Source organism: Lactuca sativa, chromosome 4, assembly GCF_002870075.4.
Source record: "Lactuca sativa cultivar Salinas chromosome 4, Lsat_Salinas_v11, whole genome shotgun sequence".
Classification (NCBI taxonomy): Eukaryota; Viridiplantae; Streptophyta; class Magnoliopsida; order Asterales; family Asteraceae; genus Lactuca; species Lactuca sativa.
In genome coordinates this window covers 343,792,767-343,806,782 of record NC_056626.2, presented here as the reverse complement: position 1 = coordinate 343,806,782, position 14,016 = coordinate 343,792,767, and the positions used below count along the sequence as shown (strand labels likewise).

General features: G+C 35.6%; 3 protein-coding genes across 3 annotated transcripts; 1 reads left to right on the top strand and 2 right to left on the bottom strand.

Annotated features, from left to right (window-relative positions):
• The first annotated feature begins 1,918 nt into the window (after positions 1–1,918).
• LOC111906383 (uncharacterized) lies at positions 1,919–5,241 on the top strand. The gene is made up of 2 exons (XM_023902143.3): positions 1,919–2,186; positions 2,605–5,241. Exon 2 carries the CDS (start codon positions 2,632–2,634, stop codon positions 5,020–5,022), a length of 2,391 nt encoding a protein of 796 aa, XP_023757911.1. The 5' UTR covers positions 1,919–2,186; positions 2,605–2,631; the 3' UTR covers positions 5,023–5,241.
• Positions 5,242–5,306: 65 nt separating this feature from the next.
• Positions 5,307–6,716, bottom strand: LOC111906384 (cytochrome c oxidase subunit 6a, mitochondrial). The gene is made up of 4 exons (XM_023902144.3): positions 6,374–6,716; positions 5,991–6,097; positions 5,853–5,895; positions 5,307–5,413 (listed from the first exon to the last, which is right to left on the bottom strand). Exons 1-4 carry the CDS (start codon positions 6,483–6,485, stop codon positions 5,376–5,378), a joined length of 300 nt encoding a protein of 99 aa, XP_023757912.1. The 5' UTR covers positions 6,486–6,716; the 3' UTR covers positions 5,307–5,375.
• A 4,249-nt stretch (positions 6,717–10,965) lies between these two features.
• Positions 10,966–13,512, bottom strand: LOC111906382 (tubulin alpha chain). Its single transcript, XM_023902142.3, has 4 exons — positions 13,285–13,512; positions 12,415–12,649; positions 11,967–12,337; positions 10,966–11,900 (listed from the first exon to the last, which is right to left on the bottom strand). The coding sequence occupies exons 1-4, from the start codon at positions 13,375–13,377 to the stop codon at positions 11,247–11,249; spliced, it is 1,353 nt and encodes a 450-aa protein (XP_023757910.1). The 5' UTR covers positions 13,378–13,512; the 3' UTR covers positions 10,966–11,246.
• Between the last annotated feature and the right edge of the window lie 504 nt (positions 13,513–14,016).

The following is a 14,016-nucleotide window of genomic DNA, read 5'->3' as shown; positions in this document are numbered from 1 at the left end:
TGATACTACGCATCACATCTTCATTGTGCCATTTGATATGGCCTTTTGTATACATTATTTTAGGTCATTGTTTGAATATATTAAGAATAAATGTAATATTTAAATATAAAAGATATAGATAACTCTTTGAATTGAATAAATACAGATAAATTCATGGCTAAGAGCAAAAGGAAAGGATTGACAGAAGAATAGAGCTGATAAAGACCAAATTCGAATAGTTGCCAAAACTCAGCAAATGCGTTGCGCAAACTCCATTTACATCATATAACACGTATTTTAACCAACAATTACAGGATTTGTTCCATCATGTCCTCCCTCATTGTTCTTAATCAGGTTTTAGCTTAACTTCAAAACAAAGACATGTCCTCCCTCGTTGTTCTTGATCAAACTATAGCTTAACTTGAAAACAAAGAAATGAAAATTAAAGATATGTAGCTTGGATATTTAATTTTTAGGATTAAAGATGGTTATTTCTTGATTAGAACCACCCAAAATCAATTTAGATTAACCCAAAATCGCCCTAGAGCTCTCCTTTATCGCTAGGAAGTGATTTGGGAAGAAATTGTCTAAGATGGATAATTCTCGTCTTAATCCATTTGGTGAATCAAAAATCAGGACGGAAGTAAAATCCTCTAGGATGATTTTACCAAAATTATCTAATAGTTATAGTTAAATGGTTTTTTTTAAATACTAACTAATTGTAGCATATGCAAGGGGTGTTTCGGTTGTCACTCGATGCTCTCGAAACTATTCTCTTGATCACAATGTGGTTTTTGTGGAAGTATCAAAATTTAATCTTTCTTTTAACAAATACATTATAAAAAACGCAATTTTTTATAGCATTACAACATGTTCTTTTAACTTATTTTACTAAAAAACCAAATTTAATAGGATGCACGGTCGTCATTGAAAAGTTATTAAAAAAAATTAGTTATATATATATATATATATATATATATATATATATATATATATATATATATATATATATATAATTTACTCTTAGGCTATAGGATGTAGCTAGCCACCACCCTGAAATGACTCGGCTCATGTCACCCCGCCTCCTCAAGTGGCGAACACAACCCCACTGAGTAGGGTGAATCACCTCATTTAAAAGTGGGTCCCGTTGTACATTATAAGTGGAAAAAAGTTCCTTTCTATTGAAAAAATTCATATTTGGACCCTATTTTTAACATTTTTGGCACCCAATTTGTTTAAAAATTAAAAATTAGAAATTAGAAAAAAAAAAAAAAAAAAAAAAACTTGAAATTCATATATAATAATTACCATTATTTATTAGTTAATATTTATACAAAATGTTCCCTTAGTTCTGAATCCGTCATTTAACTCAACAAACGTGTTTTTTCTATATCATAGTTCTGGATCCACCACTTAGCTCCGCAAATGCATTTTGTAATTACTTGAAGATGAGTGAAAACCTTTCTTCTCCTTTACTTGGCACCCTACTCTGTTAGCTTGATAAAAGAGGTCCAACAACATTATAATCCTTGTTGGAGCTAAGTTGAAGTTAAAAGAATAACCAATCCCTTAGAGCAACTCCAACTATCCATGAAAAATCACCATTTTATGTTTTTGAGGTCAAGAATCCTCCAAACGACCTTCAAATGTAACACTATTCTTATTTAACATCTTTTTAACATCAAATATGAAGATAAAATATAATGACCTCTAAAACACAATTTTAAAGATTGATTGTAGTTAAATCATTATTTTAATGTTAAACAATCACCATTTTAATGTTAAATGGTTAGAGAAGCCTTAAACTAATTTTCATTTCTCCCGGAAAAATACCTAAAAAAAGAGGTATTTCAACTTTCAAGTCGGTGGTGGAGTGACAAAAATAAAGGTGGAACACGTTGACTTGTAGACATTCACATAAATAGACAACGTAACCCGTAAAACAAGACTTTCATAGATCGGATCTAACCCTGAGAGAGAGACTCCACCATTGCTGCCTGCTTCTGTTGCGAAGACAACAAGAGAAGGTAAAATTATCCACCAATTTCTAGGTCAGAAGCTAGATTCATCAATCAAGCTCCGAAATTTACTTCCTACCATACGCAACTTCAATCTCAAGTTTCCAGTAAATTAAGGCCACCAGTCATTGTAGAGATCGCAGTTCCACGCCGCAGGTTTTTCAACTGTCTGGAGTAATTTCACTAAAGGTAATCTTCACTTTTGCATCTTCAAGCTTCAACTAGCATCTACTCAAGCATTTTTTATTCTACAATGACTTCGCATTGATCGATTACCTTTTCTGTTTGAATTTCTTATACGCTTGCTTCTACACATTTTCGCTTTCGATCTCAATCGATTTGTGTTTTCCATTCCGGTAGTGTTATAAGTTATTCCCTCTGATTAAATCACTATTCATTGCGAGATATGATTCTATTTTACTTCATTTCAATCCTAGGGTTTCGGTAGTTCTATCTTAGATTCTCCATTTAAGTCTCATTAATTTCTCTTCTATTAAGTCGCTTTCGCTACAGTGCTTTACAAATTAAGTTTAGATCTATACAATTTAGATGATTACGAAGTTAGATCTACAAAATAAAAATCTCACATATGTTAAAACTGTTACAGATTTGCGACGATCATAATTCATAAGTCATGTTCAAGCAATCGCCACGCAGAAACGGAAGAAACAAAGGATTGAAGATAAAACATGTGTTACAGATCTGTGTTTTGCTTGGTGTAAGCATATGGTTGCTTTATCAACTACAGCATTCAAAGAAACCAGCATCTGTGACAAGCATCTCGGAGAGATTATTACAGAATGACGATAACACTGACACAATCAAATTAGGGAGAAAGGGGCTTCTTACACCTAAAGTGGAGGAAGTGAATGATGATCACCATGAAGATGAAGAAGTAGATGAAAACAACCCTGAAGAGCTTGTTCATGATCATGATCGTGATACCAGTGAGGAAGATGAAGAAGGGAATAATGAACAGGAGAAAACTGAAGAGGAGAGTGGTGTGAAGGATACAGAAGAAGGGGAAAGTGAAAAGGAAGATGGGATTGAAAAGATGAATGAGACTGAAAACGAAAGTGAAAATGAAAGTGAAGAGAGTAAACATGAAGATGAAGAAGATAATAAGTTAGGTTCATCAGTGGATCAAAATGAGGAAAAAAGTGATGGGAATGATCAAAGTGTGAGAGAGGAGAATAGGAAAGGAGATGATGCTTCAAGTGAAGTGATTGATGAGTCTCAGAAGACAGGGGAGAGTGAATCAAAAGAGCATACTGTGTTTACAGACTCTACAAATGCTGCACAAACCGAGTCAACTCAGACAGAAGGTTCCGACTCTACCAACACTGAGTCGACTCAGACGGAATCCAAGGAGGGAACTGAAGGCGATAGTGGTACAAACAATGAAGGAGGTTCGGACTCAAACTCGAACTCGAACTCAGCACAAAACGAGTCAACTCAGACAGAGTCTAGTAATAATGGTGACAGTTCTGAGTCAACAGAAACTGGAACTGAGTCCAAGGATGAAAGTGCGAACTCAGCACAAAACGAGTCAACACAGAGTGAGTCGAACGAGCAAAGTGGAAGCACGGAATCTACCAACAATGGGGAGAGTTCTGAGTCAAACTCAGCACAAAATGAGTCAACACAGACGGAGTCCAAGGAGCAAATTGAGTCAACACAAGAGTCCAAGGAAGAAACTGTGAGTACAGACTCTACCTCCAATGGAGAAAGTTCTGAGTCAAACTCAGCTCAAAACGAGTCAACCCAGACCGAGTCTAAGGAGCAAACTCAAGGTACAGATTCTAACAACAATGAAGGAAGTTCGGAGTCAAACTCATCGCAAAATGAGTCAACCCAGACTGAGTCTACTGAGCAAACTCAAAGTACAGACTCTAACAATGGAGGAAGTTCTGAGTCAAACTCAGCACAAAATGAGTCAACACAGACAGAGTCCAATGAGCAAACTCAAAGCACCGACTCAAACCCGTCGACTCAGACAGAGTCCAATGAGCAAAATCAAAGCACAGACTCAAACTCAGCACAAAACGAGTCAACCCAAACCAATGAGCAAACTCAAAATACATACTCTGACAACAATGGATCGAGTTCTGAATCAAACTCAGGACAAAGTGAGTCAACTCAGACACAATCCAATGAGCAAACTCAAAGCACTGACTCCAACAACAATGGAGCGAGTTCTGATACAAACACATCACAAAACGAGTCGACCCAGACAGAATCCAACGAGCAGACTCAGAGCACGGATTCTAACAATGGAGCGAGTTCCGATTCAAACTCAGCGCAAAACGAGTCAACTCAGACAGAGTCTAATGACCAAACTCAAAACACGGATTCAAATGCAAACTCAGCACAAAACAACGAGTCAACCCAAACAGAATCTAATGAGCAAACTCAAAGCACTGAATCTAATAACAATGGAGCCAGTTCAGAGTCAAACTCAGTACAAAACGAGTCAACTCAGACAGAGTCAAACACAGATTCAAATACAAACACATCACAAAACGAGTCAACTCAAACAGAGTCCAATGAGCAAACCCAAAACACAGATTCAAATTCAAACTCAGCACAAAACGAGTCAACCCAGACAGAATCCAATGAGCAAAATCAAAGCACCGATAACAACGGAGCGAGTTCAGATTCAAACTCAGCACAAAACGAGTCAACTCAAACAGAGTCCAATGAACAAACTCAAAGCACAGATTCTAACAACGGAGCGAGTTCAGATTCAAACTCAGCACAAAACGAGTCAACTCAAACAGAGTCAAATGAACAAACTCAAAGCACGGACGCCAACTCCAACAACAATGGAGCGAGTTCAGAGTCAAACTCAGCAGAAAACGAGTCAACTCAGACAGAATCCAATGAGTCTAACAACAACAATGAAGTGAGTTCAGATTCTTCATTACCACAAGATGTGAAAGATGCTCGAACAGATCTTGAAACATTGCCACAGACTGGAAACGAAGGAAGCAACACTCATGATACAGCAACAGCAGAAGAGTAAAGCTAAGCAACTCATCTCTCTCTCACATTATATGCTTTTTTATGCGTTACATTTCCATTCTTTTTGTGTTGTTGAATGCACGTGTAATGTAATGTAGTATTTTACTTTCTTGCGTTTTGAGGGTTTTAAATTTCTTTTTAGTAGAATTGTTATTTAATTTACTTACGGATATTGTTTGGAATAAGATTTTTGTAATTATCTATATAAAGTTATTTATAATTTTGGTGTTTAATAGATAAATACATTATTTATTTTTTTTGTTAATGGTAAAAAAACAAAAAAAAAATCAACAGATAGCATCCTCAAACTCTTTATTTAAAGGAAGTGTAGTGACATAAATATCACCATATCATTTAATGGTGTTCCTTGACTTCAAAGAGCCCATCTGGACCTGAAAATAAAAACCATGGTAAAATATTATTAAATAAAATTTTTTATTTAAAATATCATAAGGAATTAACATAAAGAATTATTTTTTTTCGTTTTATAGAAAATATAAATATACAAAATTTAGACATGTGGTAAAATATTATTAAATAAAAACTTTGGTAACAGCTAAAAATCTAAAATACATAAATACATTAAATACTATTGTAATATTTATTTATTATCATTTTTATAGCGAACATATGTTAAGCTTTTTAGGTTTTTGCACGAAAAGTTACAATGAAAATGCTAAATGGTGTAAGGTGAGCATCGAGATACATCATACATATCAATATATTCACATACCATGTGAACAAGTCAACTTTAAAATATGATATTAATCCAAATCCAAAGAGAAATTCAGTAATAATGAAACGCATAGCAGTTGCATAGAGAAAACATACCCCATGGAAACTCCTTGTTACGAATGTGCAAGTATGGATATGGCTACAATACAAGCATAATAGATCACATAAGATATTTATCCACATAACTCAACTAATCAAGGGAACAAATGTTGTGATAACAAAAACAGAGCTTACAGGTGGTTCATCGAAATGAGGATGTCCTTTTGACAGATTAACGAATGCAAGAATCGAGGAAGCAGCAATCGCTACATATGTGATCTTCTCCCACTTTGCAGCTTCGCCTGTGTTTACGCAAATCAAATCATATCATAACAACGATCAATAAGACATGATCCAGATTGCGGATCAAATCAAATCAAATCAAATGCTTCAATCATCCAACATTTTCCGTTTTCGAAACTGAGAGACGTAAATCACAGTGAAAACCTAAATTTGACGGATGTCGATTAACATTACTTGATCAAACAGAACAATGAAGAAACAAATTTCAGAGATGAGAGAAGATTATTGTTATGCATTTAACGGAATATGAATTGTTAGAGACGGGATGATCTTACGAGCTTCTTCATCAACCGATGCGCCGGAAGAAAATGATCTCGTGGATGCCGGATTCGCGCGCGCAACTCCGAGAGCCTTCCGGAGACTGGACCTTGCAATCGCTGACGCCATCTTTCGCTTGTTCAATTTTCCGATCCGAAATTATGGTTGTGAAGTAGTGATTCGCTAACGGGATTATGAAGACGGATTAAGGAGAGCAAATATGTAATTGTAGAGGGCCCATTGAGGCCCAAACAGTGGGACCGATATTAATGGATTAATGGTTATTTTTAGCAAAATTAACAAGAAAGCATGGGCCGGGTGTGTTTAGTAAAAAGTAGTTTCCAGTTAGATAAAAGTTGGAAAGCTTTATAATTTTTATTGGTTTCTTTTTATCATATCTGGTCTAACTAGCTTGTTAAAACAACCTGATCGCTCACTGAACTATGCGACTATCTTATTTTTCAATCAGTCGTTGCTTCCCGTTCACTTAGCCTACAAACTCCGACTCACTGCCAACTTGGATCACTTTTGGCTCGCTTAACCCTAGTTCGAAACTGTGACAACTCGTTATTTTCGTTATTATAAAAGTCAAACTAAGTCAAACTTATTGTTTTGATTTACTTATTTAAGGTTAGATTGATAACCTATATGTGTTTAAAAGCCTTTTATTAGAAGTGTAATGCTTAATCCGAGAAGTCTCGCATGGGCTGCAAACCTTCGGTTCGTAGCCGAGAACCCACTTCGGACCGCAAACCCTCGGTTCGCAGCCGATAACTCCTTTCTAACCGCAAACTTCAAACTTATCCACTCGGTGCGAGAACCAATGCATGTGTCCCATCATCGATTTCAGCCCTATACATATGGGGGAGACCGAAAACACCTCATCACTTCTACCATTCTAGCCGAAAACATATTTTTTACTCTCAAGAACACCAATCGAAAACCCCTCATTATCTCTTAATTATCATCGAAAATCCTTTGTATCTCCTTCGTATCTTGCTTAGAACATCAAGTGTTCTTCATTTCATCAAGATCCTCAGCCGAAAACCTTTGAATCTCCTTGGTTTCACCAAGAACACCAAGATCCTCATTGGGCCGAAGACCCAAAGGGCTGGCCGAAAACTCATTGTAGCCTTCCTAAATCGCTTCTAACACTCCTATTTGTAAGTGAAACTTACAAATTAGTCTATTTCCTTAACGTACTTGCGATTATATTCACTAATTGTATACACATATATTGTGTGAAATGATTTTAGGACTCGTTTTTGCCTCGGGATCTAACTTGTGGAAAACATCCTATATCGAACCTTCAAACGAATCACTCACATAAGGTGAGTTCATACCCCTACAATTTACCCTTTTCAATGTTTTTAGGGGGGATACAAGTAGAACACAATTTAATTGTGTTAACTCTTACATGTGAAAACAAAACAAAGAATGATGTCTTATGCTTATAAATATTGTTAAAATCATTTCAAAACTCTTTTAAACTATTTAAGATTTATGTTTATATCAAAATCATATTTGTTTGTATATTTATGTATAATCATGCTTTAACGAACTTAGGACTATTGTTAAATACTGTAACTCCTGTTCCTTGTTTGGTTGTGGGCTTAGGGTAGGATCACTAGTCCGACTGTCGGCTAAACCATAATTATACATGCTAAATATATACATGAATATTAAATCTCATTTTCAAAAACATACTTAACTCGGTTGCATATGTTGGGCAAATGAGTCTTTTCTCCAAATCATTTACAGTTCAAACAAAACGTACCAGTAAACTATAATAGGTATAGTTTAGAGAATTAATTCATACTATTTTCTAGATCAGAGAAACAATACATGAATCAATACCTTCATACTACTATATTTCATTACAAAGTATACTATCTATTTACAAGAACAAGAAGGAACTTACATATTATACGTGAACAAGTTAACTAGAATGTGAAATACTATTTCATGGCATAGCAATATTCATGCTAAGTCATGTTTTGTAACCAGAGTCTCCTGGAGGGAGAGCGTGAGTTTGTGTATAGATCTATACGGGACTGGCCATCCTACACCTTGCTGCTAGCTACAGTGGGACCTGCAGGTCTACGGTTGACAAAAGTCATATCATTTTCGACGTCTGAAGAACGCCGTATTTTATACTAGTCAATCAAGCATGGTTATAACCTTAATCATATTAAAACCTTAATTAACCAGCTCGGTTACCAGGCAGTTAATTCTCGGTTACCAGGCAGTTAATTCATCAATAGTGTATTTTAAACAATACTACTGTGAATCTTCATTTTCCATTTCATACATACAGTGATAATCTCACATGAGCAATGCATATTATTTTTCTAGTAAAAATGGTTTACAAATATGGAAAACATACATTTTATACTATTTCAAGTACAAACATACATTTTACACTTTTTTCAAGAGAACAAAACATACAAACAGTTTGGTCTTGGGTAGAAGACTACTTTTCATTTAAACATAAAATATAGGATTTTCTCAGAAGTACACTAACATTTACATGAAGCAAATACAAATATTTTGACACTAAAAACTTATGAACTCACAAACTTAAATATTGATACTCTCTTTCAAAATAACTTGTATTCTCAGGGAACCAGTAGACATGTATACTGGCACAGGTTTTGGAGAAGACGGAGCATGTTCAAACTCGTCTTCTATTTTTGCTTTATATTTTTGATGTCATACAACTATACAAAGAACACACGTGTATTAACTATTTTATTAATGCAATGGATGTTGTTGTTTGTTTTACTATTGTGCATTATTATGATACTATACATGACGTCTTTCGTCCCCGAATGTTTCCGCCATCTCGGTTTGGGGGTGTGACAGAAACAGCCAACTCACTTTGCACTTCGCCTACACAACGAAGAGAAGTAGTTTACTTGTTTAGCTCGAACATGACAACAGCATTACGTTCCCCTCAAATGAGATTTCTAAATTCTACTAAAAGTCGTTAAAAAGTAAAATTTCTCAATAGCAACTTGGAGTATCTATTGAATTATAGTTTTTGTCCAAAATAAAGACAAAATTGGTTCCTATGATTGGAAAAATTATGTGATTTTGATCCAAAAAGTTTTAGTGGTACTCTAATAGTCCAAAATTGATTTATTTTTATTTTTTTGGTTTTGGTTTCTATCCACTTAAAAAAACTATTATACCTTTTATATTGACTTTTTTGAATTTTTACATATTTATATTAATATTTTTAATTAATTAATTAAAAATAAAATCTCTCTCTCTCTCTCTCTCTCTCTCTCTCTCTCTCTCTCTCTCTCTCTCTCTCTCTCTCTCTCTCTCTCTCTCTCTCTCTCTCATAAAATGCAATGCATGACATTAAATAAACATATAAAAAGGGTGCAATTTATGCTATTATAAATAGTAAGAATTACATTTACATTATAACTACTAGATTAAACTAGATATGTATAAACACAAAGGACTAAACTGACAACCAAAACTTCCATCCATTTTGGCACAAATGATAATATCACTTTAAATATGAAGTAATATTATTATTAAATCATTTGCATCAAAATAGACCATTTTGGTGCAAATGAATAATAATATTATTTCATATTTATAGTAATACTATTTATTTATATTACAATCAATAATTTTGGTGCAAAAAAATAATATAGTGGGATATAAGTGGAGATGTAGAGGAGTGAGCTTGGAAATGGAGTGAAAAAAAATAGATTTTTGAGGTGGGGTTGGAGACGTTTTTTGGAAGACTTCTCATTTCATGAGCTTTTCTAAAAAGCTTGTCCATATGTTGTTGGTACTTTTGATTATTGGAAAGATAACATTGTAGCATACCACCTAAGTTTTTTGTTTCAATTTGGTCATTAAAAGTTTTTTAAATGCAACAGGTCATTAAACTTGATTATTTGTGTCAGTTACATCACTTTAATAGTTATCTAAGTCACCATGTCAACGTGGTGCTGACATGGCTTCCACGTGGCAACAATTATGGATCTTAATACAGAGAACATCATAATTGGAGCTGATGTGATAAGTAATGACAAGAATTTAGTGTAAAAAATCCTCTAAATCTGTTGAATGCACATTTTGAATTCAATCAGCAGGTCTCCACGTCCTTGCAGAAACAAAGTTTTAATCTTCACTTCGTTTTCTTGTTCCCTGAAGAAACACCACGATTCACCTCTCATAACCAAGAACACAAACTTGGAGTTGAAGTTCATCATCAACTTTTGAAACAATAAAACAGCTGATCGATTTCACTAAAAAAAAACGTCCTCTTTTTTATGTGACAAAAAGTTTGGCTTGAACTATCAGTTAATTTTTTTTGTTTTTTGCGACTAGTTTTGAATGCGAATACTATAATCAAGATTTAGTCCTGTTTTAAAAACAAGATTTAGTATTCTCAGGAGAACTTTGACTCGAAACAACTTCAACCAACCTAACTACACAGAATATGCACCATATTTTGCTTTTTTTGTAAGAAAAAAGTTGATAACCAAAGGGTTCTTTTATTTAGCCATATCAGTAATTGATTTTTCCTTTAAAAAATTAATTAAAAAAACAAAACTAAAACAGCAGAGAAGAGATCACAAACACAAAACAGCTTACTTAATACGATACCATTGAGTTTAAAAGAGTTCAAAACAGCTAACACAAGCTGCCAACATTCTCAACACTTTCAAAACACCATATCACCTCAAGTTCTCAACTACAACATTTAAAAAAAAAACATAACAACCAAAAACATCATAAAGACATAATCCAACACCCTAACACAACAATATCCAAAAACAAAAGTAGTAGTAGTAGTAGTAGTAGTAACTAGCATTTGCTGAAAGGTCAAATAAGTAATTAAACCCCTCCTCTCACTCTTCAATACTCCTCCTCTTCATCATCTTCCCCTTCCCCACTCTCCAACCCAACCTCCTCATAATCCTTCTCCAACGCAGCCAAATCCTCTCTCGCCTCACTAAACTCCCCTTCCTCCATCCCCTCACCCACATACCAATGCACAAACGCCCTCTTCGCATACATCAAGTCAAACTTATGGTCAATCCTCGAAAACACCTCAGCAACAGAAGTCGAATTACTAATCATACAAACCGCACGTTGCACCTTCGCCAGGTCACCACCCGGGACCACTGTCGGGGACTGGTAGTTAATCCCGCATTTGAACCCGGTTGGACACCAGTCAACAAACTGGATTGTTCTTTTCGTCTTAATGGTCCCCACAGCTGCATTCACATCTTTTGGTGCCACGTCACCTCTGTACATCAAACAGCATGCCATGTATTTCCCATGGCGAGGGTCACATTTAGCCATCATGGAAGATGGCTCAAAAGCAGTGTTGGTGATTTCTGCTACTGAGAGCTGTTCATGGTAAGCTTTTTCAGCTGAAATCACAGGTGCGTATGAAGAAAGCATGAAGTGGATACGTGGATATGGGACGAGATTTGTTTGGAATTCAGTTACATCCACATTCAATGCTCCATCAAATCGAAGAGATGTTGTCAATGATGAGATAACCTAAAAATAATCAGATATGTAAGTTTGATAATAAAATGGGAGGAGATAGATTTGTTGATTTGATACCTGAGAAACCAAACGGTTGAGATTGGTGTAGGTAGGGCGTTCAATGTCGAGAGACTTTCTGCAGATATCATAGATGGCTTCATTGTCGAGAAGCACAGAGACATCAGTGTGTTCCAAGAGAGAATGAGTGGAGAGGACACTGTTGTAAGGCTCAACAACAGAGGTTGAAACTTGGGGTGAAGGGTAAACAGTGAACCCTAGCTTTGACTTTTTTCCATAGTCAACAGACAAACGCTCGAGTAGAAGAGAGCCAAGTCCTGAACCAGTTCCTCCACCCACGGCGTTGAAGACTAGGAAGCCTTGGAGACCAGTGCAGTTGTCGGCAAGCTTGCGGATTCGGTCAAGGCAGAGGTCAACAATCTCTTTTCCAACTGAAATCACAAGAATGGTAATCAGTAAGAGTGGAAGACATTGATGAATTTAAAGGTGTATAAGTTTAGTTGCTTACTGGTGTAGTGACCACGTGCAAAGTTGTTAGCAGCATCTTCTTTCCCGCTGATGAGTTGTTCAGGGTGGAAGAGTTGACGATATGTTCCAGTTCTTACTTCATCAATGACAGTGGGCTCCAGATCTACGAAGATAGCTCGGGGAACGTGTTTCCCAGCTCCTGTTTCGCTGAAGAAAGTGTTGAAGGCGTCGTCGCCTCCGCCGACAGTTTTGTCACTTGGCATCTGGCCATCGGGCTGTGGAATAGATACAGATGTTTAGATTTAGAACGAACAGATCCAATAATAAGTGAATAGTATACTCCATAGACACACTGTACTTAGGATACTATTGATTTACAATGAAAGCAGAACAGGAAGCGAACTCTCAATCGTCTACGAAATGTGTACTCGTATTAGTAGCAGATGAAGAAGAGTAGAAGTTTATAGACAGGATAAGATTAGAAACCCTACAACACCGACTTTAATCAAAGAGAAAAGTAGACTGAACAAAAAGAAATCGATTCGAGAAAACAACACATACAGATCTGCGTAACGAGGGCCTCGAAAATCGACATAACGGCATCAAATATTCACACAGTCAGTAGAAATACGCAAATACATGATTCGTAGATCTAGATATTCAATATATGTTAAGATCTGAAACATTTCGTCATCGCAACATCATTTTCCATACAGACTATCATTTGAAAGAAGGTTTTAAACATTTACTTGCTAGATAATGTCAAAAAACATCAGATCTGAGAAACGAAACGTAAATCTGATAGAAAAAACAATGCCGAAGGAAAATCCACACAGACAAACGAAATAGAATCGTAAATCACTCATATAACACAACAGAATCGTAGATCTGGTTAGATAACGAGATTTACCTGAATACCATGCTCCAGACAGTAGAGTTCCCAACAGGCATTCCCGACCTGAATACCGGCCTGTCCGATGTGAACTGAAATGCACTCTCTCATTTTCGTTTGGTTTTAGAGAAGAATGGAAAACGAGAAGATGAAGATCGTAGATCTAGGGTTTCGAAGGAAGAAAGAGGTATTCGAAGGGCGTTTATTAAGACGCCTTCTCAAATCGATTTCAAATTTGTCATGTCGGTTTCAGGAATGGGGTTTAGTATATATAAGCAGAGAAGGTGGGGGTCTGCTACGTCGGTTTCCACAAGTATACGGTTAAAGGTCTACGGTGCGCCTGCCACAAAAATTTGAAATTCAAAATGAGAAGATACAAATAAGATCCCTCGTGTTTTACTCATTTAATACAATTTGTTAATCGGTTAGGTTTTATAACTTTGAAGGCATCAATTAGCAAATCAAGTCATATAATTAAGAAACAAATGCACAAAGATGGGAATATAATAAGAAAATCATAATACTTTGGTCTCGTTTTCTGGACAAGTAGCTTATAATTTTTTCTTAATTTTAGTTTTTTATATTCTTGTTAATCGATTATCAATTGGTTACATATGATGATATGTAGATTTTTTTCCTTCAAAGTTTTTTTTACAAGGATAACCAGATTGGTTGTAAAGTGTGACACACGATCGTTTTAGTTACTCTCCACAACCACCGCCACTAATAATTGTCATCATACATAAAACA